At 37.9% G+C, this 26,704-nt stretch overlaps 1 protein-coding gene across 1 annotated transcript in view; it reads left to right on the forward strand.

The window, feature by feature from the left end:
* The first annotated feature begins 204 nt into the window (after positions 1–204).
* NR6A1 (nuclear receptor subfamily 6 group A member 1) overlaps positions 205–26,704 on the forward strand; it is a 249,019-nt gene continuing 222,519 nt past the window's right edge. Inside the window, exon 1 of the mRNA XM_037008179.2 lies at positions 205–671. Coding sequence (XP_036864074.1) covers positions 572–671 — 100 coding nt within the window. The 5' untranslated portion in view covers positions 205–571. The remainder of the gene's footprint in view (positions 672–26,704) is intronic.

Here is a 26,704-nt window from a genome sequence, read left to right on the forward strand (position 1 = left end):
CCTCCAAGCCCCTCCCCTCGTGATCCCCGCCCACTGGGCTGGGCTTCATTGCACGTGCTCTCCCGGCTCCGCGATCCGCCTCCTAGGGAAGACTCATTGTCGGGGCGGGGGGATACGAGGTGTCGTGGGAAACGTTCACAATGGACAAAGCACAATAAAGAGAAGGACCTGAAGGAATCTTTGTTAAATTGTTACCACAAGTTTTTATGAGGGTTTGCGATATTGGCAGGCTTTGGCTTTCCCTTCTCAGGGCTGTTTATCCTTTTTTCCATCCCTTCAATCGGCGGGGTGCCGCGTGGCCCGCCTCGCGCGGCGGACTTCAGTTCCCAGCGTGCCCCGCAGGGCCGTGCGAGGCAGAGGCGCGTGACGTCGGGGGAGGGAGCTGGCCAGTGCTGAGGGGGCGCGGCGCGGAGGGGCGCGGAGCCGGGCGGCCCGGGGCCCAGTGAGCGCCGCGGCCAGGAGCCCGCCGGCCCCTGACAGCCTCCTCCCCCTAGGCGGACGACGACGACGACAACGAGGGCGTCGGTCATGGCGGAGCAGCGAGCCGAGCGCGGGCCCTGAGCACCACCGCATGGAGCGGGACGAACGACCGCCTAGCGGAGGGGGAGGCGGCGGGGGCTCGGCGGGGTTCCTGGAGCCGCCCGCCGCGCTCCCTCCGCCGCCGCGCAACGGTGGGTAAGGGGCACGCGGAGCCCCGGCCCAGGAGGAGCTAGCCCCTGTGCCCGTACCCCGGGAGCCCTCTCCTCTCAGCCGACTCGCGCTCGGGGAAGCCGCGGCGGCCCCGGGTTCCCTCAGCGTGGACCTTCACCCCGGTCCCCGCAGCGCGGACCCTCCCTCCCCTCCCCCTCCTTCCCGGTTCCCCTCAGCGCGGATCCTCCTGCCGGTTCCCACCCCACGACCTTCATTTCCCCTCTCCTCTGAACCCTCCCCGCAGGCCTCCCTTCCCCCTTCCCCTCAGCGGAACCCCTCTCCCTCCCCCCGTCTTCTTAGCGTCTAGCCTCCCCCCAACTTTCCCCATCCCCTCGGCGCGGATTCTCCACCAGCCTCAGCCTCGCGACCCCCTCGGGTCCCCTCTGCTCAGAAGCGCCCTTCTTCACCCCCGGGGTCTCCTCCGCGGAGGATTCTCCTCCGAAGGGTCCCTTCAGCGCCGGGTCCTTCTCCTCCCCGGGCCTCTCTGCGCTCCCCACGCGGGTCGTCCGTCCCCCCCGCGGAGCTGCCTCCTCACCCTGCGGATGCCACACCCTCGTCCCCTGGGTTCCCCCTGCCCCTCACCTTTACGGAGCCCCTTGCCTTCGCGTCTGCAGTCCTGCGCTTCCCGGGCTACCCCCGTTCTACTGCGAGCCTCCGCCTCTGTGCCGACCCAGTGGGCGAGCTGCCCGCTCGGCGTGTCGTTGGCGGACCTCTTGGTGCCCTCCCCACACCCGGAGCCTCTCTGCTCGTTCCCCACGCTCCCCTGCCTGCTTCCGCCCCCGCTCAGCCCCCCTTGGGCGACGACTTTCTTCTGGCTCACACCTCCGGTCCGATCCGGCGCTAGGGACACCTGCCTGTTCCCCCCTACCGGCCGGTCCCGGTCCGCGCTTGCCCCACCTCGGTTCTTTTCGCTTTCGCGATCCCGGACCCCAGGCCCTGAGAATTCCTTACCTGGCCTGGCCTGGCCCTTCCTACCGCTCTTCCCCTGCCCCCACCTCCGGGCCAAGTCCTCAGGTTCCTCCGGGCTGGCTCCGGGGCTGACTCGCCCTCCTTCCCCGGGCTCCTCCCCCTGCGGGGGGTTTTATTTGTATCTGTTTGATATTTTCCCCCTCGGTGTTTGCCGCGGAATGTTTTTATTGGTAACGTGTAAGGAGCTTTTGTGAGGTCGTAAAAGGTGAACTTTTGAACTTGGAAAGCGCCCTGGAGCAATTAGCGCAGGCTATAGCCCCGGGAGGCCTGCATTACAAAGGGTGCTCATACAGGCCGGCAAACGCTCCGGCTGCAAACCCGATTTATTTATTTATTTGCCCTGCCTTCCACCTTTCACATCTCGTTTCCGAATAAAGGGCAGGCCTTTGGAGATCGTGCCTCCTCCCCTCTCTGCGCCATAAACTCGCAATTCCCTGAAAGATCTAGGACCGAACAGTGTCTAACAAGTAACAGATTTCAAGTTGAATGCAAACACTCGGGACAGTTAGGAGGCACTAAAAATTAATTGCTTCAGCAAGAAGTTTCTCAATCAGGACAGTGACCTGGCAGGTGTGAGGAAAGTAACCTGAAAACAGGTCTTTGAGGCGCTCAATTGTTGAATGAACGAGGAGCTGGAGAAGGGGAGAAACCTTGATTTGGGGTGGATTTGCGCCTTCATACATTTATTAACTTATCAAACATTTATTGCCAATTCCGTAGATCTGGTATTTTTACCAGTTGAGGGAAAAGTCTGTTAGGAAGAGAGCTTGGTTAACTTCACGTGGTGCTGGCCAAATAGTGATATGTTTTAAAAGCTCTTGTCCTTTTTTAAGATGTATGGGATGTGTGGTATCTAGGTGGCTGGCAGTCCCGTGGGATGTCTTTGGAGACTAATTTCTGAAAGTGAACATGTTTGAGATCAATAAAATCCTATGTCACAAAGGAGGAGGCTGGAATCCAGTTAAGGTAAAAGGAGACAGTATCATAGGAACAAAAGATTTATTTAATGTTTGACTTTTTAAGCTTTTTAGGAGATTTGGTTTCGTTATTAATGTATGAGTGTTGTAAACGCTGATCTAAAATTCACCATGCTGATTTTTTTTACTTAATCTCAGATGTGTGTTAAAGCCCATCTTAGGGTGTGTATTTTCATTATGCTTTCTATGTGTGTTTACTTCGGGTACCCACCTGTGCATAACACATTGGTTATGGATTTTTGCTGCAGACATTCCTTTCAGTTCTACTTGGGGATGTTGTAAGGGAAGCCTAGGAACTGCATTTGCTGTTAATTATTCATTAGTACATTTTAAAGAACTCAATGGTAATTTTAACTTAATCAAATTTCCCATTCATAGTCTCATTTCCTCAATGGGTCAGGACCATTTGAAAGAATGTTATTGAGCAATCCATTTAGGCTTAGGTAGTTTTAATATTTTACCTCATTCCAATTTACTACTGCAAATACTTTTTGTTGTAAATGTAGTGGGACTTTTGGCAATTTGATGGGCTTAAAAAAAGACATGAAATGTGGGGTGTTTTGTCACTAAAAATGAGTATTGTGTACTGTTTTACAGTTTATGTTCATTAGCTCAACATGTTCACGGAATAATTTTTTTAAAGTTTACCTTTGGAATGGTGAGGACAGTTTTTTTTCTTTCATACCTCCTAATTAATATTATTCTCTGAAAGTTAAACTGTTTAAGTTCTAAGCAGAGAAAATGAATTCTGGCCTTTTATCCTAGCAACTGATTACCATTTTGTATGAAATATTTGCAATAGCTAGCTATCCAGATAGGAGTTCTTTTGGTTTGTGTCATGAAGAAGTAAACTGGAGGTGGAATTTTAGAAATGTGTTCCTACCGGAAACGCCGTTGATGCTGAGTTTACAGTCCTTTAAGCGGTTTGTAGTATTCTGTTGGAACAGAGTTGCTAGCCTTTTGATGCACCATCACCCTTCCAGGAATTCCCTGTGCTGACCACGCTGGGTATTTTCAGTTGTTTCTTGTAGGTTTTCATAACAAACAAGAACTCTTTTAGTTTATAGATGACTATATTATATATTATTATATATATATATTATATATTATAGACGACTGCTCCCTTTTGCAGTTTCAAAGGAAGATTAATGGTTTGAGGAAGTATATGCTGAATATTGCATTTGTTCATTTTATTTGAAGAGTACGATGGAATAGACGTTAATTTCAAGCAAAGGAAGATTATAAGCCATTATCAATAATTTAAAGTGTTTTATGTGATTACACTTTAGAGGAAACGGGGAGAAGTTCACTAAATAATATGATGCCTTTTTCTGTCTATACCCATGCTTTCCAAATCTTTATCCCTGAAAATAAATTTGGTATTTTCCCATGACAATTTATCTTGGAGGTCTGTGACTTTAAAAGTTGATTCCCCTCAGAGTTTTCCATTTCCATTAAAAATGCATACTATTGCACCCTTGTTCTTTAATACAAACAGCACACAGGTATTTTTTAGTAGGTTCTGTGACCTCCAAAGAACACTGAAAGGTAATAATGAACAGATATACTGGAGATTTTGAGCAGCTGAGGTGTGAGATGACCTCATTTCCAATCTAAGATTTACCATTCACCAAATTGTTTCTAAGCATTTCTGTTCTGTGTACTCTAGATATGGTCATGATGATGGGCTTTCTAATCTGTAAGTCATTCTGAATTCTTTAGCAAAAAGGTGTGTGTGTATGCACGTGTTGCATATGAAAAGGAGTAAAATGGGGAGATTAAAAAAAAAGGTACATGTCCCAAAATATACCCAAATCATGCATTTCCATATTTTATTCTTAAATTCTTGGATTCTCTTTTTTTTTTTCCTTTTTCCTGGGGTTGTGGGTAAGGTAGAAAATAAACTTTAGATGGAAATACCTAATTTTAGGTCACTGGAGGGATGGAGGGTATAAATCCAACTGCTACTTTGATATTGGTAAAGGAAGTTTCTTATACCACTTCCAGTGGTGGTTTGTATAAGTTGGCTTTAAATTGCTAATGATGCTTGCATGTTTTGGGGCTTGAAACTGTATAAGTTTCATCCCATATTCAGATACCATCACTTCGTTTTTATAAATAGGTAGATATTTATTGGTTTATGTTGAGTAAATTGGTTCATTAATAACTTGCATTCAGAATGCAACTTCTGGCTTCAGAATTTTAAAAGCCAGGATAGTTCCTACACTTTGGGAGACTTCATTTTCAATGAAGATCTTGGGGGCCTTGTCCTAATTTTTGTTTTTTATGTTTATTTTCGTGTTGTAGCTAAGTTAAATGACACTTTAAGCATTTTTGCCATGTTTTAAGTGTTTTTGCCATGTTTATATTCAGGTTGAAAGTTAAATTTAGGAAGATGCCTTTTTAGAGTAAATTTTACACTGTTCAAATCTATTAAGGTAGGACAATAAAAATGCCTCATTTTGTGTGAAACAGTTGTCTTATTTGTGAAAAATGGTCATAGTCAGAAAAATTAAAGTTCTGAATCAACATATAAACAAAGCTTGCATTTCAGCAAAGAATAAGTGTCCTTCAAACAATTTAAACAGAAGGTAGCTGTTGAATTTGCCCACATAAGTCGTGATCTAATATACCCAATGTTTTATAATATTTTGAAAAGTATTGCCAAAACGAACAAGTTTTAAAATAAAATATTTTCTTTCAAACTTCTGTATTCTTAAGGTCAGCTTTTTCCTGGTTCAGTTAATTTCTTAAGGGTTATGGACATCTTTGATTGAAAATGAGGGTTCAGAAATACCAGAATTGCTAAAAGTTCCTAAGAAGTACTGAGTAGGTAATTTTGGGTGTCGAGTCCCTGTTAGAGGTGAAGTTTCAGATTCCTCTGAGCTTAATCGTAAATAAAAAAAAAAAGCCTCTGGAAATAACATTGATATACAGTATTTCTAGACTCAAGCCCAGTCTTCTGTTTGTTGATTATTTTCTAATATGGCTTTTCTGTATGAACAAGAGAAGGCTGTTAGACCGTAGGTAGTAGAAAACTAGAAGACCATAGTGAGATGTCTAACCCGCTTTTCAGTGTGGTTTAGAAATAACTATAGAGAAGTTTTTTGAAGGAATAAAATATTTCCTACTTTATTTCGTTCTTCCCTTATTACCTGCTGTAAAACAACAGCCTGCCTAGAACAGGTTCTCAAGAAAACAGATTTTTTCACTGGTTACGACTTATTTAAATAAGACTTTACTATATAACCCGGTAATTCAAATTAACAGTGATTTTGTTGGGGAGTGAACCGGGATTTCCTCAGCTGGCTGCTGGGGAGCTGAATTGCTTTTTTCCCCACCCCCAGCTGCACCAAATCTTTTGATCCCTAAGCTACAGTGGTGGTCATTTGAGAAAGCCAACTGAGAGAAAATAAGTTGTGAAAATAGCTTACTTAGAAGCTTCATTTGCAAAAAAATAGTAGATAACCGAACCTTCAAAATTTATCTTGAATAGAGCAAACTGATCACACTCTGATATCTAAGTAGGAAATTCGTGGATTTCCTTAAAAATACATTTAGTATTTTAAACATTTTGGGGATGTTTTAATACTGACAGTCACTATTTCAAAAGAGAAATTATCCTACTTATAAATTCAGAGGAGGCATTCAAGTGTTTTGAATTTCTTGTGGAGTGTGTGTAGGAGAAAACAAAAGTTGTTAGCCTTTATGAAATGGAAAAATTTTCCTTTAAGGAAAGACTCACAAATTCATCTTATGTACTAAGTAAACTCTACAGTTTGTTATATTAAAAGTTAACTATAAAATGTACCTGCAAATGATGAGGTCTTTGGATCCTAATTGCAAACTGTACATCCTTCAGTTTGTTTACTCCGCAGAAGCTATCCAAGCATAAACCACAGATGGCAGTAGTAGCATATTTTTCTATTTTCTGGATGGATTCTTCCCTTTAGGTTGGTGTCATTTCTATGGGCAGGGTTGATAAGTCAGCTGGCAAGTGTAGTGTTTCCGAAATCAATTCTCTAGGCAGATGTATTCCGGAAACAAATACGGGCATTTGATTTGAACATGTACTCTGTGGGTGGTTTGGACCAGAATAGTGACTTTGTCAAAGTGAGAAATTATAAAAAGATTTTTGATAATAATGGTAGAAGGAATTGTGTAATGAGCTTTATTTAGTACATTGAAAATGTAGTGGTATTAGCAAAAGATGTATCAAACATAGATATTTACTTGAACAACTCATTTCATTGGAAACAATTTGGAAACAATTTATAAATCATTTTAAGATATAATTTTTAGAGAAAAATGCACAACTAAATGTCTCATGTGGAAGTAGATGGCCTCAGCCTTTTATTTACAACTTCTTATATTTTACGGTATCATGGAATTTTAAATCTGTCTGTAAAAGCATTTCAGAGGTCTATGAGTGGGTTCTGATTGTTCTTCCACTCCATCATTGTATTGTCAGAATTTCTGTTAGTTTTTACCTCTGAAAACATTAATTGAAAAGGACATAATTGATAAAAACAGATTTTTAAACTTCCTGCAGTACTTCCCTTTGTGTAGGAAACAGAGGTATAATTGCATAGTTCAAGACTCAGGAAACATTTAAGTAACAAATCTGTGCCAAAATGAAGGACGGACTGAATCAGTGACAGAAACTACCTTCATATATACCTAGTTTTCCTTTTAAAAATTAATTTTAATTCATGACATTCATTTCAATCCTGAAGCTTTGTTACCTTGGAAGGATTAAAAATTCAGTCTTGACTATTTTTGTTTATTCATTGTGCGCTACTGGATCAGATGCAATTCTTTTTATCACAATTCACTCTAATTTATGCAATTTAGTTTTTCTCTGAAAAAAAAATAGGACATGACACTGTGTTTAAGCCTTGTACAGTTTTTATTCTCCCTCATTTCTTTTTAAAATTGGTAAATGATTAATGAATAGTATTCAGTTGGATTATATTATTTTCTGTCATTCATCATTACTGGATTGTTTCAGATTTAATCTCTTCCCACTTAGTGGGTTCTTAAATTTGTTACTGTATTATCTAAACAGTGGTTTTTAAAGTATTGTCCATAAACCACTGGGGGTCCCTAGGACTCTTTCAGGAGGTTCTTGAAGTCAAAACTATTTTTATAATAATACTGACATTATTTGCTTTTTTCATCATGTTGACATTTACACTGATGTTGGAAAAACAATGGTAGGTAGAAACTGTTGGCACCTTAGTAGAAATCAAGGCACCAAACTGTAGTAGTACATTCATTGTATTTTCACATCTGTGCACTTGTATTTTTTTTAAAAAGTCATTTCACTTAAGAATGTTCCAGGTGAAGTAGTAAAAATTACTAATTTTATTAAATCTTGATCCTTGGGTGCACGTTTTTTGATGTTCTATGTGAGGAAATGGCAAGTAGGCAAGTATACAGCATTTCTGCTACATAGCAAAACAAAATAGTTGTTTTCAAGAAAAGTGCTTGTGCAATTAGGTTGTGAACTGAAGTAGTAACTGCTTTTTTTCATGAAACACCATTTTTGCTTGAAAGAACAACAATCAACAACCTGTGGTTTATTCAGACTTGGGTATTTGAAGGCCATTTTTTGGAAAATGAGAAGCTAGCTTGTTACTCCAAGGACAGTATTTGTGGCTGGTGAGTAAAATTTGAGCTTTCAAGCAACAATTAGAATTTTGGAAAACTTGTACCTGCCACTTTGAACCTCCCAATACTTAGAGCCTTTTCTGATGAGCTCAATGATGATGTTATTAACAAATAGGATTTTTTATAATCTGTAATGAAATGTGTCAACATTTTGAAGATGATGTTTCAGGGGAGCACTTTCCAAATCACTGATGTATGTACATCTTACAAAATCCTGCGTAGGTAAAAGATCAGTTCAAAATGTCGGGTGGACCAGTGGTTTTAATGTAACAGAATACATAAAATTCATTGATGTGGTTTAGATTTCACACCGAACTAAACTTTGAAAGCACTCACTCTGAGTTTTGGTGTATTATCAAAGAAAATTATCTATAACTACTTTAATGAGCAAATACTTCTTCCTTTTCCAATTATAAATCAGTGAGACCAGATGTTTTGCCTGTACTTCAAAACAATACATGATGACATACTGAATGTGGAAGCGCATGGGGGGATCTAACTGCCAGATTATAATACAGTGCCACTCTTTTCACCAACTTCTTTTATTTTGTTGGAAAACAGTTATTTTTCATAAAGATGTTATTTATATTAATATGTAATGGATTTATTGTTACTTTTAAATGAATACTTTTTTTTTAATTTCATAGTTTTATTTTCTAGGGTGGTAAAAATCAGTAGGTATAACTCACATAAACATTAGCTCTTTTGGGTCTTCAGTAATTTTTAAGAGTGTAGAAGTGGTCCTAAGACCACTCAGACCAAAGAAACCAACTTGGTGTGTAAGAAAATGGTGACTGCCAGATACTATTATTATCACTTAATTGCTTTGGGTTTTTCTTTCCTTTTTTTTTTTTTAAACCTTGTAAAGAGGTTATGGAGGGGAAAATGATTAAAAATGAGTTTTTATTATTTTAGGTTTTCTTTGCTTAAGTCTAAATGAAGTGTGTCATAGGTCACCCTCACAGATTTCTCTGATAAGACTTCTGTTATCTGCTACATGAAACCTGTTGCTTAACTGTTAATTATCTTGTGGCAGAGATTTTCCAATAGAACCTGTTTACTCACCAAAGGTAGATTTATAACTGTGGAAATAAATGGGACAGCAGAAAAATACTTTCTTAATAAGAGTCATTGTTCTAAAAATAATGAAGTACTTGTAAGAGGCATCTTTTTAAAGCCTCCAGCAAGAATTGTTTGGATAGACATGTGTGGCCTTCACTGAGTCTTCTAAAGTTGTGATATTGGCAATGTCGTTTTTAGATTACTTTGTCTTTTAACCTGGTTTTCACTGAGGGAAGTGGTAACAAAGTCTGTATGGGAGTAGCATCTCCTCTTCTGCTCTTAAGAATAATACCCTTTCCTAGAGTGAGTTACATTTTAGTGTAGGTCAATTACTGTGTTGTTAAAGAGTTAGAAATTTTCTCCTTAGGGTAGTTGATAGATATAACTCATTTTGTAGTGACCTTGCTGTCAGAAGTATTATTTAATGTGAATAATAAAAAGGAGTAACTGGATCAGAATTTAAGATGAAGCTTCTTGGGTGATGAAAGATCAGTGAGATAGATATTTGGGCTTCCTTCCTGAGAGCTTGATATTCTTGGAATTTCATGTAATGTACCTCTTAAAGCATTTTTGTGTTCTGTGGGGGTTGCATCTTAGGCATAAGAAGATACAAGCCTTTCCTTTTTCATTTTAATGCTTAGATTTTATTTCAAGTTTCAAATGAAATTTTAAATTCATTTGAGTTAAATGATGAATTGAGTTAAATCATTTTTATTACTAAACTTAGTAACAGGCAGATTTGTTTTTCTCTTCCCTGTTCTTGCTGTACATTGGAAATTAACTTGTCAGAGACTTCCTCTGTAGCCTTACAGTCCTTCCTCCAAAATGCCCTTTTAGCAGGATAATAAACCACCTGGAGGGAACCCCCCACTGGTATCTATTTAGAGGGCTTTGTTTTTTGGAAGTGGCTGTGGTAGTCTTAGCCAGGGAGGAAGAATTTTGGTTAGATGGTGTGAGAGGGAAAGAGTAGGGATTCTGGGGTGTGGCAGAACAAAGATCACAGCTCTGTGACTTTGTCACTTGACTTCTCTAAACTTTGGTGTTCTCATTTAATAATAATAGCTAACATTTATATAGAGTTTATTATATAGTATTCTAAGCATCTTGCATACATTAACTCACTTTATTCTCATAACCGTTTGAGGTGGGTGTTCTACTATTACCTCCATTTTCATATGTGGAAAGTGAAGCCTGCAGAGTTTAAGCTCCAGATTTCATAGTTTCTAACAACATTAATAATTTGTTTTTCTAGATTTAATCTCTCCTCCCCCACCTCCTCCCCCAACACTATAACATTTGTGAAATTGACTGTAGGATTATTAGGATTAGTGACAAGGTCTATATAGTGCCAAGCATAATGTCTGCCCCAAAGCAGACAGTTGTGAATTCAGGTCATTTATAGTTGTTGAAGAGGACCAGAACTCAACTCCCTATAGATAAGAGAGTCACAAAGATCCACTCTTAGAATTGCAAGTAACTTTTTTCTTTCTTACATTGGCTTTAATAAGCCAACCAGAAAACAGTTGACCAAACTTTGCAGAATCAGGGGCAATTCTTGATGAACCTAAGGGGGTGCTAAGGAAAGAAGGAATTTTAAGTTATTCAAAGCAGGGATACCTTTCTTGAATCGGTATAGTCCCATTCTAAGCCCAAGGAATTGGTGTTTCATGAATGTTGAATGAATGAAAGAATGATCAGGTCAGGAATCTGATTATTGCTTATGAGAGTCATTTGAATCTGAGTCCTTTGCTGGTAGTCAGAGAATGTCTACAAAATATAAGGGAATATGCTTTTCAGTCACTTGAGAGAACTGGGGTCATTGTCTAAATAAAGCAGTGTGTTGAAGCTAAATCCAAGTTTTGCTGGGCCCTGGCACCATAATGTAGTTTCTGTTTGGAAGTTTGACTCTCCTTGTAGCTGAAGTGACTAGATTCACCAGATTAAGATGGGATGGCCAATAAACTCCTGGCTGTTTGCTTGACTGCTTTGGGGAATGCAGTTTAGGAAAAGATGGCCTTTGTCCCTTGTACCTTTTTATTTCTGCCACACAAAAGCTGGCTGTATGAAAGAGAGGAGAACCAATCTAAGAAGGTTGATGTGATCCTTTGAAAATGGAAATATAAGATCCAGTTGTCCAAGGCTTGTAAAAGTAGTTTCCTAGCAAAGGGAGAGAGAATGAGAAAGATGTGGCAATGTGGATTAACAGATTATGATAGCAATGTAGTTTGATTAGGAAAGGACTTGAGAAAGGAGGCCAACCACATTATTTGAGGAGATGTGAGGCCTAGGAAGTAGCTGGTGGACCTGGGTTTTGCTTGGATTCTGATTCTAGCTGTTACAAAGGCATGCCTTTATGGGCCTATAAAATGAAAATCAAAATTAAATAATTCTTGTAGGGATTTTCCAGCTTTCTGATGGAATTGGGTAAATCAGAAAATTGCAATTTAGGAAAGAAAGCCCTGCCTAAAGCAAATAGCTATGGTACTCAGCCCAAATTCTCTGGGATGATTTTGATTTGAGATACTGTTCAGTCATCCCTCAAACAACATTTACACTTACAGTACTGCTTCCCCGTTTGGATTTTAGGACACCTGGCTGCTTTAAAGTCTGTCGGATCACATGATTTACATTTAAAATTCTATTCTCTGAAACATTTATAGAAATGTTTACAGTTTGATGTTATAATTCATAATGTAAACTTGAAATTAGATAGTAGAGGTTTATTTTCTTTTTAACATGATCACTTCTTTTCCTATTTAAAACCCCTCCATGCACACTTTCTCTTTTGTAAGTACAGTTTCATTCACTATAGTTAATTTCAGAATTTTCTCCCAGATCTTGTTAGGGGGTTTTTATCTGCAAAACTCACTTAGCATTGAGAAGAGTCCTATCTTTTTAAGATTAAAAGCACTGCATTTGAGAAGGTAAATTCGTTAAGGAAAATTGGGTACCCACCTTAAATGCAGTTCATCTGTAAAAGGGAACCCAGCAGGAAAGGGACAGCAGTGCATGGGGGAGGGGCGGAATGGGGGGTGAGCTAGGGAGCTGCAATTGAAATATTCATCAATCATTTTACTGGCACCAGGAAACCAATCGGCCTTTTAGAGGAGAGAACTCAATCAATCACCTAATGTGAGAAATTACAATTGCTTTCCTACAAAAAAATATTCCCTTGCTGACAGATCAAATCTGTCAGATCTAGCTGGCTAGAATCCCGAGCTAACTGATGGCAAGCAGTTACTTAAAGTACTACTGTAATGAAGAACTGTATTTGGCATTTGAAGATAAAGTTTACTATCTGTTTGCTTTGAGGCTTTTCAAAATATTTTAAAGTAAATTTGCTTTTCATATAGTGTGACTATTAGCAAAAAAACCCAATTACTGAGCATTGGTTAGTACAAAGTGTGTGAAATACTTATAAGGAGCATAAATATGGTCACTAGCTGGAGAATATCCCATGTTTCCAGTGCCTTGTTTGGAAAGCAACTTTAAAGCATTGTTTAAGAGACACATCCTGGGGAACGCAGTTGGAAGTGCTTACATATATATAAAAGCAGGTTGGGATTTAGTATCTTGTATTTAAATTTTAAATGGTGGGATCTCCGAGCTCAGCACTTGAATTGCCTGTGGCCCTTAGGTCCTTAGGTGTGAGTTGCTTAGACTTCTAATGTTTTTAAAATAAAAAATGTATGAGTGCTGTAGAAAATATGGAAAATGAAGGTAAAATTAAAATTTTACCTCCGAGTAACTTTCATCACCATTCTCTTACATTTTCTTCAAATCCTTGTTTTTTGCTTGTTGTGAACATAAAATATATACCATTAGTTTATTAAAGTATGGTTGATTACAATATTATATGGGTAAGTATATAACATCATTAATTAAAAATTAGAAAGTTTTTATGTTAGACTTTACTCACCATGAACTTACTTAAAACTTTTAATAGCTATGACAGCCCATTGTTTTTCATTGTTGGACATTTTGATTGTTTTTAGTTTCCCACTGTTATAATAATACTGCCCAGTCCATCTTGTGTTTTCTTTTACTTTAGCTTATTTTGCGAGGATAGATTTTTAAAGGTGTGTATCTATCTCAATGTACCTTTGCCAACAACCAATTTAATTTACACTGAGATATCTTGTATATTAACAGGGCTGTCAGCAGTATTTTTTTTTTTTAATGCTGGTTCTTGAGATAGAATTGAGACACTGTGGTAGGCTATTTGTTCTCAAAATTTTTTTTATTTTGGTATCATTAATCTACAATTACATGAGGAACATTATGTTTACTAGAGTCCCCCCTTCATGTTCTCAATGTTTTGAGAGATAAAGTCATTCCCAATGCCTTTGTCTCCTAAGTCTTTTAGATTTCTGGCACCAGGCACATTGCCTTTCACCCTCACCCCAGTAGTAGCAGCCTGGTCGGAGCACTGCTTAGGTACCCTTCTGAGGCTGCCTTCTTTCTCTTAAAGATTATGAGGGAGTAAGTGGCAAAGACACATTTGGACCCTTCTCTGGTTGCCTCTAAAAATCTTGGGAGGATGGATTGGTGTGTATTTTTATGTGTGAATATTTGTGTGTCTGTGTCTGCTAATACAACTCTATCACCACCTTCAAGGTTTTGAATGGGCCCTGAAATTTATAATTGAATTTGATTAGAAATTAACTACATGGAAAGAGAAGTTAAGCTTGCATTCCTTTAGAAATCTGCCTAATCTGCATTTGTTCCTCAGTGGCTGACTTCTATCCTGATCTTACACACTTTTGATAGTGAAAAGACCTAAATAAATCGTATTGTAATTTGAAAGGCATTCATGATTTTTAACAGGGCTAGTTTCAGAATAGAAATAGAAACATTTTGAGAGTCTGTCTGTCTGCAAATTGTATATTAAACCATGAACCATATTTGCTGGAATTAAAATTAAGTCTTCTAGTAAATTATATTAAAGTTTATGTTGAATGAGAGTAAACATAAATGTTTGAAGATCATTTGTTCTGCTTCTTTGTGCTTACCACTGGTGGTCAGTGAGCTTGCAATTTGCCATGATTTAGTTTTTTATAATGGTTTTTAATAAGAAAGTGAATAAGCCAGCTGCTCTTTCCCTCAACTATACCAATTGCAGACCTTCTCAAATCCTGGTTAGTAATTAAAAGCCTTGAGATGACCTTGAATCTAACTGAATCAGGGAAGCTGTCTGGAGTTAAATTTATAGCTTTTGTTAATTTCAAAAGAGGTTAGGAAGAACTGCATTCTGTTTGCTAAAACATTAAGGGTAGCCTTGGGTGTATATGGAAGATGAAAAATAATAAGAGTCACTATTCAAGTGCAAAAGAGGCCTGGAATGGACAAAAAAAAGTTTATCTCTTCATTGGGCATATAAAATAGGTGCTTGGAAAGGTTTAAGCTAGAGTGGCATTCTTCAAAGTGTCAGTTTGCAATATTCACATTTGCTAAAAAGATCTTTTCCCCATCTTAACATCAAAGAGATTTTTGAACCCAATGGGAATCAGAACAACTGTTTAATGCTTTTTAAAAGTAGCAGCTTAGTTCTTAAAATACTTCACAAGAGTGGAAACTTTGTTAGTAAAATTTCTGATTATATTCAGGTAGTGTAAAAGTAAAGATATTAATATATTTTTATTGTCATATTTATAAATGCATTTAATAATTAGATACTACATTTTTGTGTTGCAAATTTTTTTTTTACCTATTCTTTTTTGAGAGGGCATCTCTCATATTTATTGATCAAATGGTTGTTAACAACAATAAAATTCTGTATAGGGGACTCAGTGCTCAATGTACAATCATTAATCCACCCCAAGCCTAATTCTCGTCAGTCTCCAATCTTCTAAAGCATAACGAACAAATTCTTACATAGTGAATAAGTTCTTACATGGTGAACAGTGCAAGGGCAGTCATCACAGAAACTTTCAGTTTTGATCACACATTATGAACTATAAACAATCAGGTCAAATATGAATATTCGTTTGATTTTTATACTTGATTTATATGTGAATCCCACATTTCTCCCTTATTATTATTATTATTATTATTTTTAATAAAATGCTGAAGTGGTAGGTAGATGCAAGATAAAGGTAGAAAACATAGTTTAGTGGTGTAAGAGGGCAAATGTAGATGATCAGGTGTGTGCCTGTAGACTAAGTGTTAATCCAAGCTAGACAAGGGCAATAAAACATCCACGGATGCAGAAGATTTCTCTCAAAACGGGGGGTGAGGTTCTGAGCCTCACCTCTGTTGATCCCCAATTTCTCACCTGATGGCCCCCCTGCGACTGTGCTTGTCTTAGGTTGTTCCTCCCTTGAGGAAAGATATTAATATTTTTTAAATGCTTTATATATGGGCCATGTCATAAGATTTATGAATAGAGACTTTTTCTCCTTATCAAAAAGGGCAGAATATGTTTTCAGTTGTTCAGAGAGCCTTGAACTATCTTATTGATAGAAGGAAACTTGAAATTTTTGTTTTAAGAAAAGTCAAGTGTTATGTGTCAGTAGGTGAAATAAGACATGTCACTTAGCATCATAAATGTGATAAATACCTCAAGAGCCCAGCTTGTCAGACGAATAGTTTGAGCAGGCACTAATGTCTAATACAGATCTTGTAGATTTTAGGAGTATTTTAGTTTTTACATTTATTGAGACTAGGCTACACTTTGATCAAAATAATTGACCATAAAACTGTATACCTCTGTGTGTGTGTGTGTGACAGAAAAACAGAAACTGAGAGACAGAATGAGAGAAACAAAGATCTAAAGGAAAGGAAACAGTTATAATATACAGAGTAGGGATTACCAGTTTGGAATCCCTAAAGATGGGAGTGGGGATGCTCAAACAATTTCAGTTTTGCAAAATTTGACCTGAAAACATGAGTGATAAGGTTGTCCAGGCTAAGTAGAATAATACAATCTCTAAATTTTGACATTTGCTTGAAATTATTCCAATTTAGTCTGGCAACAGTGCCTCAGCCTCTGAATAGCAGATTGGAATTTTTGCAGAAAAGGATAGTGTAAATAGTTATTGGAGAATGGTACACAAACTGCCTTGGTGGGGGTGGCAATTAAAAATTATTTCAGTGAACTGTTTTTATGATGTTGTGATAAGTAGGTGTTAGAGCATGATCTTTAGAGTTCCACCTGGGTTTTTTTTTAGGGGAAGGATAGTTGTCCTTAAAAGACATGAAATCAGTGCGTAGAGAATTCTGGAGAATGAAATGATGTGTGAAAAACCTAGAGTGTTTGTTTTACTTTAGGAAAGTTTTTAACATTTCTCAATTTCCTTATCTGTAAGTAAGGTTAATATCACCTACTAAATAGGCAGCAAGCAAGGCTAGTTCACCAAAATATACATCACTGAAAATAGTTCACCAAATGTCCAGTTTGTCCAATATCCAAATCAACAAAAATCACTTTACTGAAACTAATTGGTAGAATATACAGAATTTGTTGTCACTTTCTCCTAAATTGATACCCTGCTATTTCCTCCTTTTTCTTCTCCTTTTCCTGTACCCCATCTCTTCCCTATCACTTGCAGCCCAGGCTGTATCTTACCCCCAGCAGAGATCCCTTCTCTGCCCTAGACTTTTCAGCTGCAGCAGTAGAGACCTGGGGTGGAATCAAATTTAGCATTCTTGAAAATGCTCCTATCCCTAAGTTGGTAGAAATCTTTAAAAGCTAATTAAACTGACCCATCCACACAAATTGGTATAAACTTCTAAATAGTTAAAACAAATTTTTGGTAAATTTAGAGAATTAGCTGATTGGAGATTTGGTCATTTGGCGAATTGACTTAGAACTACCTCATAGGTATGTTTGGAGAAATTAGGCAATATACGTAAAATAAAGTGCCTATTACTACACAATGGTTGGACTGTAGTAAGTACTCAGTTGATGGTTCTTTTCTGGAAGCATTCCTGCTCAGGGAACTGGGAACTCTCCCCCCCCCCCCCCCCCACCTCAGATTTCCTCACCTGTGGGCTCTAGTTGGACAATAGCAAATGATGAAGTGACCAGGGTGGTTTATGGACCACCTAGTGACTTCCTCTCTCATTACAGCATTGTTCAATTTGCCCAAATGGAATACCTTCTTTTAGCTTGGACATCTGTTATGAAATGGCCCTGCCTTCTTTGGTACCCTCTGGGATCTGTGATTTAAGGTATATGTACCACTGTTCTGAGGCACTTTATTCACTGTCACTTGTAACTAGAATTATGAGTCTTAGGGGAGAGTAAACTACAGTTTTATCAGGGTTAAAAGCAAGGCCTGGTCCCTGGAGGTTCTTGGTGGGAAGTATCACAAGCAAAGCAAATGTATTGTCTGTAATACACAGGAAGCTTGGCTTCCCACCCCCGACCCCCACCATCCACCCAAACCTCTCTGGAGGTCTTTAAAAGGGCTTTCTGATAGTATCCTTAAAAAGGGAAGTGAAGAAATGGTTGTTGAATGATCAGTGTGTGCCAGCACTGTACTGAACTATCTAATGTAATCTTTTCCACAGCTTTTCTTTGATAGGTGGTGCCATTCCCATGTTACAGATGAGTTAACTGAGGCTTAGAGTTGAATATAACTTACTACTGCTTACACCACTACTTCACTAAACCAGTATTTTCCAAACTTTAGTCTTTCCTGTATCATTATCATGATTTTGTCATTTCCTAATATGCTGTTCATATAATATTTTAAGTATTGAATAGTTAATACTTTGGCACCCAAAATTTATTTTAAAAGGAAGTTTTGTCATCCTAAATGAAAAATTATTTGCCGTAAACAGAAGGTAACAGTAAAAATAAACTTAATCAAAATAACGTGTTAAATTCTAGCTAAAATGTCTGCCCAAGTCTTTCTGATGAGACCTTTTAAAAAGGAGATTAGCACACGTCAGAGAGGCAGTAAACTAGCACCAAACTGAGGTTTTCTCTTCTGATATAATTAGAAGGACTGAAAGAGAATTAACAAGGTAACGATTTTGGAATGTTTAAAATGCTTTTTCTTTGTACCACTTAAAATCTTCCAGTGGTCTCCTCCCTTTGGAAAATAACTGACATGGGTGATGGTGCGCTTCTTTTCTACATGAGTAAACTAAGGGGAGGAAACTTGTTCAGAGGTGAACCATTAGTCCCATAGACCTTATTCTGGCACTCCGCCCTCCTTCCTTTTCCTTCTCTTATTCCTCCCCTCTTATGCCTCTTGCCTCCCTCTCTCTCCACCTTTCCTCTTTTCTTCCCCATCCTCTAGGATTCAGATGATTCCAGGTAGTGTAGAAAAGGGAATTTTAGATGTATTTTTCTGATGTCTTTTTTTCTAAAATTTAGCTGCTGTGATAATAGGATTTCATCTTAGGGAACTCAGATCTTTCTCCAAACATTGCATTTCTTGGTGCTTACTGAATTCTGTAAGTTGACTGAACGATATAGAAATTTTGTAGGTATTTATACCCCTCCATAAAGTATTTGTTGTAATAATTATAAAGATATCATAAACCTTTCTTGACTCCTTATTAGATCATGTTGGAAAAGTGAGTTTGAAAAAAGATACTGCTGGCAGTTTTGAAACATGTTATCTCATGTGCAATAAAAGGCAGTTTCTTTGATTTTATTGTCATTTGTAGTTTTGTAATTTACACTTACAGTAATTATAAATCTGACATTTTATTGTATAATGTTCCAGTGGAGACAAGAGGTACTTGATATAACCAGAGCCTAGACTGTAGTTTGAATTTTTAAAATTCTGTTATTTTTAAAAAGATTGTATGTTTTAATTTGATTTTTATGTATCTTTAAAACTTTCTGAATAAGAAAAAAGGTTTTTCTGTGTCCTTTTCTCATTTAATTTTGTATTGTGCCAATTGCTTCTTAAAACAAAAGGAAGAATTCTGTAACCTTACTTTTTAAAAAGTTTGTTTCACTCGGTATTAGACAAAAAGGTACAATTTAAATTATTTAAAATAGCGTATTTAAAATTCTTCATAGAAACATTTTGAACTTGGAAAGAAATTATGAGGAATTTTCTTAGAAATCACAGTTATGATAACATGCAGACCTAAAGATAGAAGAATTCTCATTGAGGAAATTTACTTTATGACTTGACTTTCCTATGTCTACTTCATTGTACCTTATCTATGCTAGGCATATCTTTGAATATTTACTGTGGATTCTTGATAGGTCATCTTGTGAAATCTATTCCTAATAGGTTCTAATCCCAGAGGCCAGAATGGTGGAGTGTATGGTAGCCCAAACTTGTTTAAATTGATAGCTTAATAAAATTTGTCTAATACTTGGCATAAACCAAAATACATAACTCACTGCTCTATGTCACTTTGAACCCTGGGTTTTAACCTAGGGCTTAGCTCATAGTAATTTGTCAGCATACTTTGGTATGAAGTAATGGAGACTTCAAACCAAGAGTTTGAAATTGCATTATCAAGTTCATATGTACTGTATTTAGAATTTTACCCCATAAGTTGTAAATCACAAAAAGTTAAATATCTCTCTTGCCTGGAACATACATTTAATTGTTTGCATTCTTCCTGTTAAAAAAAAAAGTTTTTGTCTTAAACTGATTTTTTAGTTGAATTGTGATTTAGCAACTCTATGTGTAAAATTAGCCTAATTAGTACTTGGTTTGTGACCAGTCTTTCTCTGAAAGTTTTGTAGTTAAGGGTTTACCTTTTCTTTTTTCTTAATTGGAAATTTATTGTGTGCTCACTGTGCTAATTGTATGCAGAAATCTTGTAAGGAGAGTAACACTGTTGTCATTTTGCAGATGAGAGAACTGAGGGCAGTTATGTGACTTGGCCCAGTAAATGGGAGAGATGGGATTCAAATTCAAATCTGTCTGATTCCAGGACTCACACTCACTATCAACTTCTGGTAGAGGAGGATCCTAAGGGCATTTTATATTTGAGGAGTTTAGTATTTAGAAGACATTGCTTTAATGGCAGATGCAAAAATTGAAACCAAATTTCAGAGTCAGAGTAATGCCTTCTCCATTTTTAGGCATGGTGACAGGTGTATGCTTTGAAAATTGCTTGTTTAAAATTCTTAACTTTTTTTCTTAAGTGGTCATGATTTTTTTTTAAAGAAATCTTTATGTGTTTCCAAGGAAAAGAGCGAAGTCCAAAGCCAATTTGTGCCGTCGGAGAGGATGCTGTTGTGAGGTTTAGATTCTTGCCAATGGGGCAATTGATGCTGGCCCTAGGCTTGTGATACAGAAGCAGAACTCTCCTATATAGAGAGGGTGGGAATTCTAATACTTAATGCCTTTTAGGAAATAAAGCCAAATAGCATTAGGCTACTTAAGTACTTTTTGGAACAAGATAAAAAGTGAATATCACAAATGAAAAACATGAAGATGACAACGTGGTAGGGACTGTGGTAACCAATGTATCTATCTACACAGCTGCACTTTCTAGGTCGTCTTGTATTTCATTCAGTCTGCCTTCTTTGCCTTACAAATACACTCCTCTCATTTGACATCATTAGCCAGTATTTACTTCTGAAAATCATGGTCACTGACTTATCAGGAATATAAGGCATATTCAGCGACAGGATTGCTAATGTTAGATCCAAACAGCTGTATATCAAATAGTGGTGTCTTACTCTGAAATCCTGACATTCTCGTATTTCACATAGTTCGAAGATATAGGGAAGTAAGAATGCTTCTGTAACATTATGTTCATGCTAATGCTAATGCATGATGATGTTATTAGAGGAACTTTACCTCTAAGCTGATAGAATTTATCACATGTCAAAAACTATAAGGAAGCATGTATTATACAAGTAGAGTATGAATTTTGTGGGCAGGGTAGACTAGTATCTGAGGCTCTTAAATATGCCCCAATCATTTATTTCATTGGTCTGGTGATCCAAGATCTTAGTGGTTGACCCAGAGGTCAATTTTCTCATGAATGTTGTAGCCTCATCAGGGAGCTAACATCTCAATAATAGCACTAAGTGATGACTTAATAAAAGGTCTTACTTCCTGTGCATGCACAGAGTGGAAGGTTTATGTACAGGGGCTGCAAAAGTGGTTTACATTTTTTAAATCAAGAAGTCTGTTTCCCAAGTATTCTTTTATTTGTGGTTTCAGAGGTGAAGATCAGAACGACTTTTACCAACTATGATAATAATGGTTAACCCTTATGGAACATTTACTATGTGCCAGGTACTCTCTTGAGTACTTTGAAGTTTTTAAAATTTAATTTAATCCTCTCAACAGCCCTATGATGTGATGAAAGTACTACTGTTCCCATTTTTAAATTAGGGAAATGCCAAAGCCTTTAAGACTGATGAGTATTTAAATCACAAAGAGATGCTACAGATGTCATTCCCTTTACACAATTTCTCCCTTCTGTAAAATGGAGGCTGAGTGGGTGGAAGAGATTAGGGATGATTTGTAAGGCTCCTTACAGTTAAAAAAAAAAAGGCCTAAGACTCTTGGTAACCCCTTATGGGCTTCTCAAGTGTTAACATTATATGATTTATACCCACCTAATACCCGCAACTAACTTTTAATAAACTATTAGACTTTAGAGCTGAAAGGAATACTAAGAAAATAGGCCAGACCTTCTTTTACTGAAGAAAAAATAGAGCACAGAGGAAATAGATTGTTCCGCTTTACACAAATATCTTTTTAGTACCAGAGCAAGGCCAGTATTCAGGTGTCTTGTCTCCCTATGTATCACTTTGTTGATGTCTCAATAATAGGAAATGGCTTTACCCTCAAAGTTGGTGTAGACATTTTTATCTCTAGAGTTTGGAAATAGGAATTTATGTGTGACTCTTTTCAAGCTTCAGGATGTGTCAGGGAAATAAAGGTTGCAAAAGGTAGCGTCTTAAATGTTTATTTCTGTAACTTAAGGCCATGAGTGTCATGCTAAAGAGTTGAAAATGGGGAGGCAACAGAGGACTTCTGAGTGGATTAGGAGATCTAAGTTCTAGGAAGTGAGAGAGGAAAGGTAGCAGGAAGAACAGTTATAATGGTTAGGATTCTAAGATGGTGAGAAGAATTGAACTAGGTCTGTAGAGATTTGAAAATGAATGAAAATGCCCTGGTGACCAGTTAGATTGATTGGAGTGGGGATTTTGGGGGAGGATGGCAAAGTGGGGGAAGAGTCTTTGGTGATCTCTGGCTTAGGAGGTCAGAGTTGGTGGTACCTGGAAGCTGAGTGGGAACACAGGAGAAGCAGATTTCAAAGAGAAGTTAATAGGTTCAATTTGATGTGTTGAATTTGTTGTAGCCTGTAGGGTATCCTGGTCGATATGGACAGTAGACATTTGAGTAGATGGGTCTGTGCCTCAGGAGAACAGACTCTTCTGGAATTGAAAGTTTGGGAGTCATCAGTTGGGAAGTATAGGTGAAAACTTGTGTGTAGATGAGACCATCCAGCCCAGGATGAGAGGGTGGTGTGTGTTCTGGGATAGGCCTTTCTTGCCTTTTTGACTTCATTTACTAAAGAATATGTCAGGCAGGACCTATGTAATCTTCATCTGCTAAGGTATGACTGCCTCTGAGGAAGCGTTTGCCAACAGTGGTTAAGAACATCTAAAAAAAAATATATGGTTTATTGAGTGGTATTGACAGTCTGTCTATATTTACATGTTCCCCTTCCTTCCTGACTAGCCTGATTCAAGTGTCACTTGCCATTGTCTTTTATAGTTCCTCTAGAAAGAAACAAATGCTGTCTGGCCACTGCTGCTAGTTTCTCCATTAGGACTTTACCTCATAATTCCTTATACATATCCAGTCAGTTTTCTGTTTTCTTTTTTAGACTGTAAGGATCTGCAGCGCCCTGTACACTGAAAATGCTGTACAAATACTTGTTGAATTTAACTTAAGGATGTAGGAAAGTTTTGCATCTAAGAAATAGCAGTTTTTTAACCTAAATTCTATTTGTGTAATAGTATCTATCCTTTTATTTATGTAGTGCTAGAAACATATGTTGGTAGTTCCTCTTCTGTCTTTTTTCCAAGTTTGAATTGCTTTTAAAAATTTATTTTGGTGTTACTTTATAGATATGATTAACTAGCTTTACTTCAGATTTGAACGATTGTGGGATGGGTGATTGAAGATGTTGCAACTCTTTGTTACCACACAGTGGGTTTCTGAAGCTGGGAGATGAGAGATGGTACTGAGCTTTAGGCATTAATAACTGACTGGTGTGTCAGAAAGATTAGTGCCCAGAATTGTGTTCTAATAGGAATTAATTTAAAAGTCATTTAGGGAATGGCAGTTTCTTTCCCTTCAAGCTGAAGTGGTCAGTTTTAGAGAGTTAAGCCAGATCATTTTGTTTTTAGGATTTTTTAAATGTACTTTTTTCTGTTTATAAAAACTATATTTTCAATCAGAAAAATAGGATGGAAGAAAAAAATCAGCCATAATGCTCACACTTAAAGCTAATCACTGGGAAAAAAAGGTAGTCAAAACGTGTTTTTATATATACATATATATGAATTCATATACATGTGAAAAAAATATGTATGTATGTGTATATACATGTATATGAATATAGCTGAGCTTATTCTCATACCATAATTCTGTCATTTAAAAAATGTTATTTGCCCACTATAAACTCTTTATAAACATTTGTAATGTTCATAAAATACTCCACTGAATATGTATACCATAATTTAATTAGTCATTCTCCTGTGATTGAATTTTTAGGTGGGTTCCTATTTCAAGCTATTTATTTCTAGTCCTTTTCTTAGAATAAATTTCCAGGGTTGATTCAAAGTGGCAGACATCTTCAAGACCCATCAGTTATCCATGTTCTATTTTTATATGGGGTTTTCAAAGAGAATAAGGAAAGGTGCATTCTGCTGTTTGTGGGGGCATCTCTTTGGTTGCATCTGCTCCTCACTAATGGATTTCCTGAACAGAGCTGGCTTCTACTGTTCGATCAAACCATCTGTTGAAGATGGTATGGGACATGGTAAAATAACCTCAAAAGCTCTCTGACCATGTTCAAACAAACTTTGTGGTCTTTAAGACTCTTCTTCAATTAGTCTCTGAAATGACAATGAGCAAAAAAGAAAAAAATCTCCTTTGTTTTCACTGCTGTTGGGAGCAACTTCTAATTTTTCAAAAGAAGCTAGTACTTGTCTAATTATTTTACTTATTCATTCATTTAAAGTTTTATACCTTGGTTTGATTTGGTTGGTGAAGTTATAGCTGCTGCTGACGTGGACATCTTGGATTATTTAGGAGCAGGTGTGTGAATGGATTCATTTAAGGTGTTGACTCTTTTTGTACTCTGAGGCCCTGCTGTTGTGGGAGTATCAGGGTTTGTCTTTTCAAATAAAGTCAAATTCCCATCTATCTGGTTGTTACAAAGCATGTACCATGTGAAGTGGGATTTATTAGCCAGACTATTCTGAAAAGAAATTCTCTTGTTTTGACGTTTGTGGTACTTTCCATGTAACAGAACACAGTAATCTCTAAACCTGTAAGATGGAGGCAATAGTAGTTACTGTCAGTAAGAATTCGTGTAAAGCCATCAAGCCAATGCATGGCATATAGTAAGGATTCAATAAATGGCAAGTGACAGATTATTTTATATATTTTCTTGTATGTGTGCATTTTGAAATTTCTTTAACCTCCAAGCTGAATGGGTAGTTATCAACAATCTCTTTTGTTACTCCAGAAAACCAGAAGTTGTAAATGAAAAATGTCAGAGGCTCATCAGTACATGTAGTTTTTCTGAAAAATGCCTGTACCATATTTCCATAGAAACAGTAATGACCTCTAACTCATCAAACCGAATTGCCCTCCTCAACTGTTTCTGTAGCCACAGCCTTGGAGTTGTGTACTGTTTATTTTTTTAAAATATCTTAAAAATGTCGTAATCTTGGGCTGGCTTTTCTGCCTTCTGTCTGGTTTTCAAGGCTGTGATTACAAAGCTAGAAACCTGGAAAACTGTACAAAAGGTGATGTATGTTGATCAAATGAAAGTTATTAATGTTTCCATAGAAATGTAGATACTTAGTCTTGTAAGAGGCATTTAAGCTGAGCAAATATGTGGGCACAATAGGTTATATAAGTGAGAATCCTTGGCTTCCCTTTCCCCCACTCTTTTTTTTTTCCCCTAAGATGTCACATTAAGAAAATGACATTAGGAAAAGGGCATTGTTTTTGTTGCAGTTTTTAAAATGTGACCTTGACATTTGTAGGGGGAGAAAGGGAAGTATGACTCGAAGCTCTCCCAGCCAGCTTTTGCTGTGCAGACTTGTGGGTGCAGTGTCCCTGCATTAAAAGCATTTTCTGTTACTCCTGAAGTATAGTTCATCAGATTGCCTATGAGAAACAAAAGGTAATGGCTCAAGTGGCACCCCACTCACCAGATAGAAAGGAAAGAGGCAGATGTGAATTTAATGCCTAGCCAATCCAAGTAAAAGTGTTTCTGTGTCTGCGGCTAGCTTGCAGGCTGCAGACCTGGCTGTAAGGCAGAATATGGTTTGGCTAGCTGTTTGTTCCAAAAAAAAAAAAAAGCCACATTCCTTCTCAATCTCTTCTGCCTAAGCCATTCATTGTACCAGAAGGAGCCTAGAAGGTGGAGTCAGGGGAGGGCCTGAAAAATGGGAAGTTCCTTAGATGGTTTGATATGTGTATGTTGACTATCTCCACACAGTTCTTTTTCTTTAAATTTTTTGTATTTCCTTTTAACTACTTGTGCTTTTAGCTTGCTGGTTGAAATTTTAGAGCGACTCTTGGTAGTCAGAGATGGGTTATTATTGACAAGCTTCCCAGGTGTATGCATATATTTCCTTTGCTCAGTGACTCAGTTGCCTACAGAATACAGACCCAAAGCTCGCCATGTATGGCATTTTTTTTTTGTATCATTAATCTACAGTTACATAAAGAACATTATGTTTACTAGGTTCCCCCCTTCACCAAGTTCCCCCCACAACCCCCATTACAATCACTATCCATCAGCGTAGTAAGATGCTGTAGAATCACTACTTGTCTTCTCTGTGTTGCACACCCCTCCCTGTGCATCCCCCCACATTATACATGCTAATCATAATGCCCCCTTTCTTCCCCCACCCTTATCCCTCCCTTCCCACCCATCCTCCCCAGTCCCTTTCTCTTTGGTAACTGTTAATCCATTCTTGGGTTCTGTGATTCTGATGCTGTTTTGTTCCTTCAGTTTTTTCTTTGTTCTTATACTCCACATATGAGTGAAATCATTTGGTACTTGGTTTCTCTGCCTGGCTTATTTCACTGAGCATAATACCCTCTAGCTCCATCCATGTTGTTGCAAATGGTAGGATTTGTTTTCCTCTTATGGCTGAATAATATTCCATTGTGTGTATGTACCAC

The sequence above is a fragment of the Manis javanica genome, chromosome 2 (assembly GCF_040802235.1).
Source record: "Manis javanica isolate MJ-LG chromosome 2, MJ_LKY, whole genome shotgun sequence".
NCBI classification, from domain to species: Eukaryota; Metazoa; Chordata; class Mammalia; order Pholidota; family Manidae; genus Manis; species Manis javanica.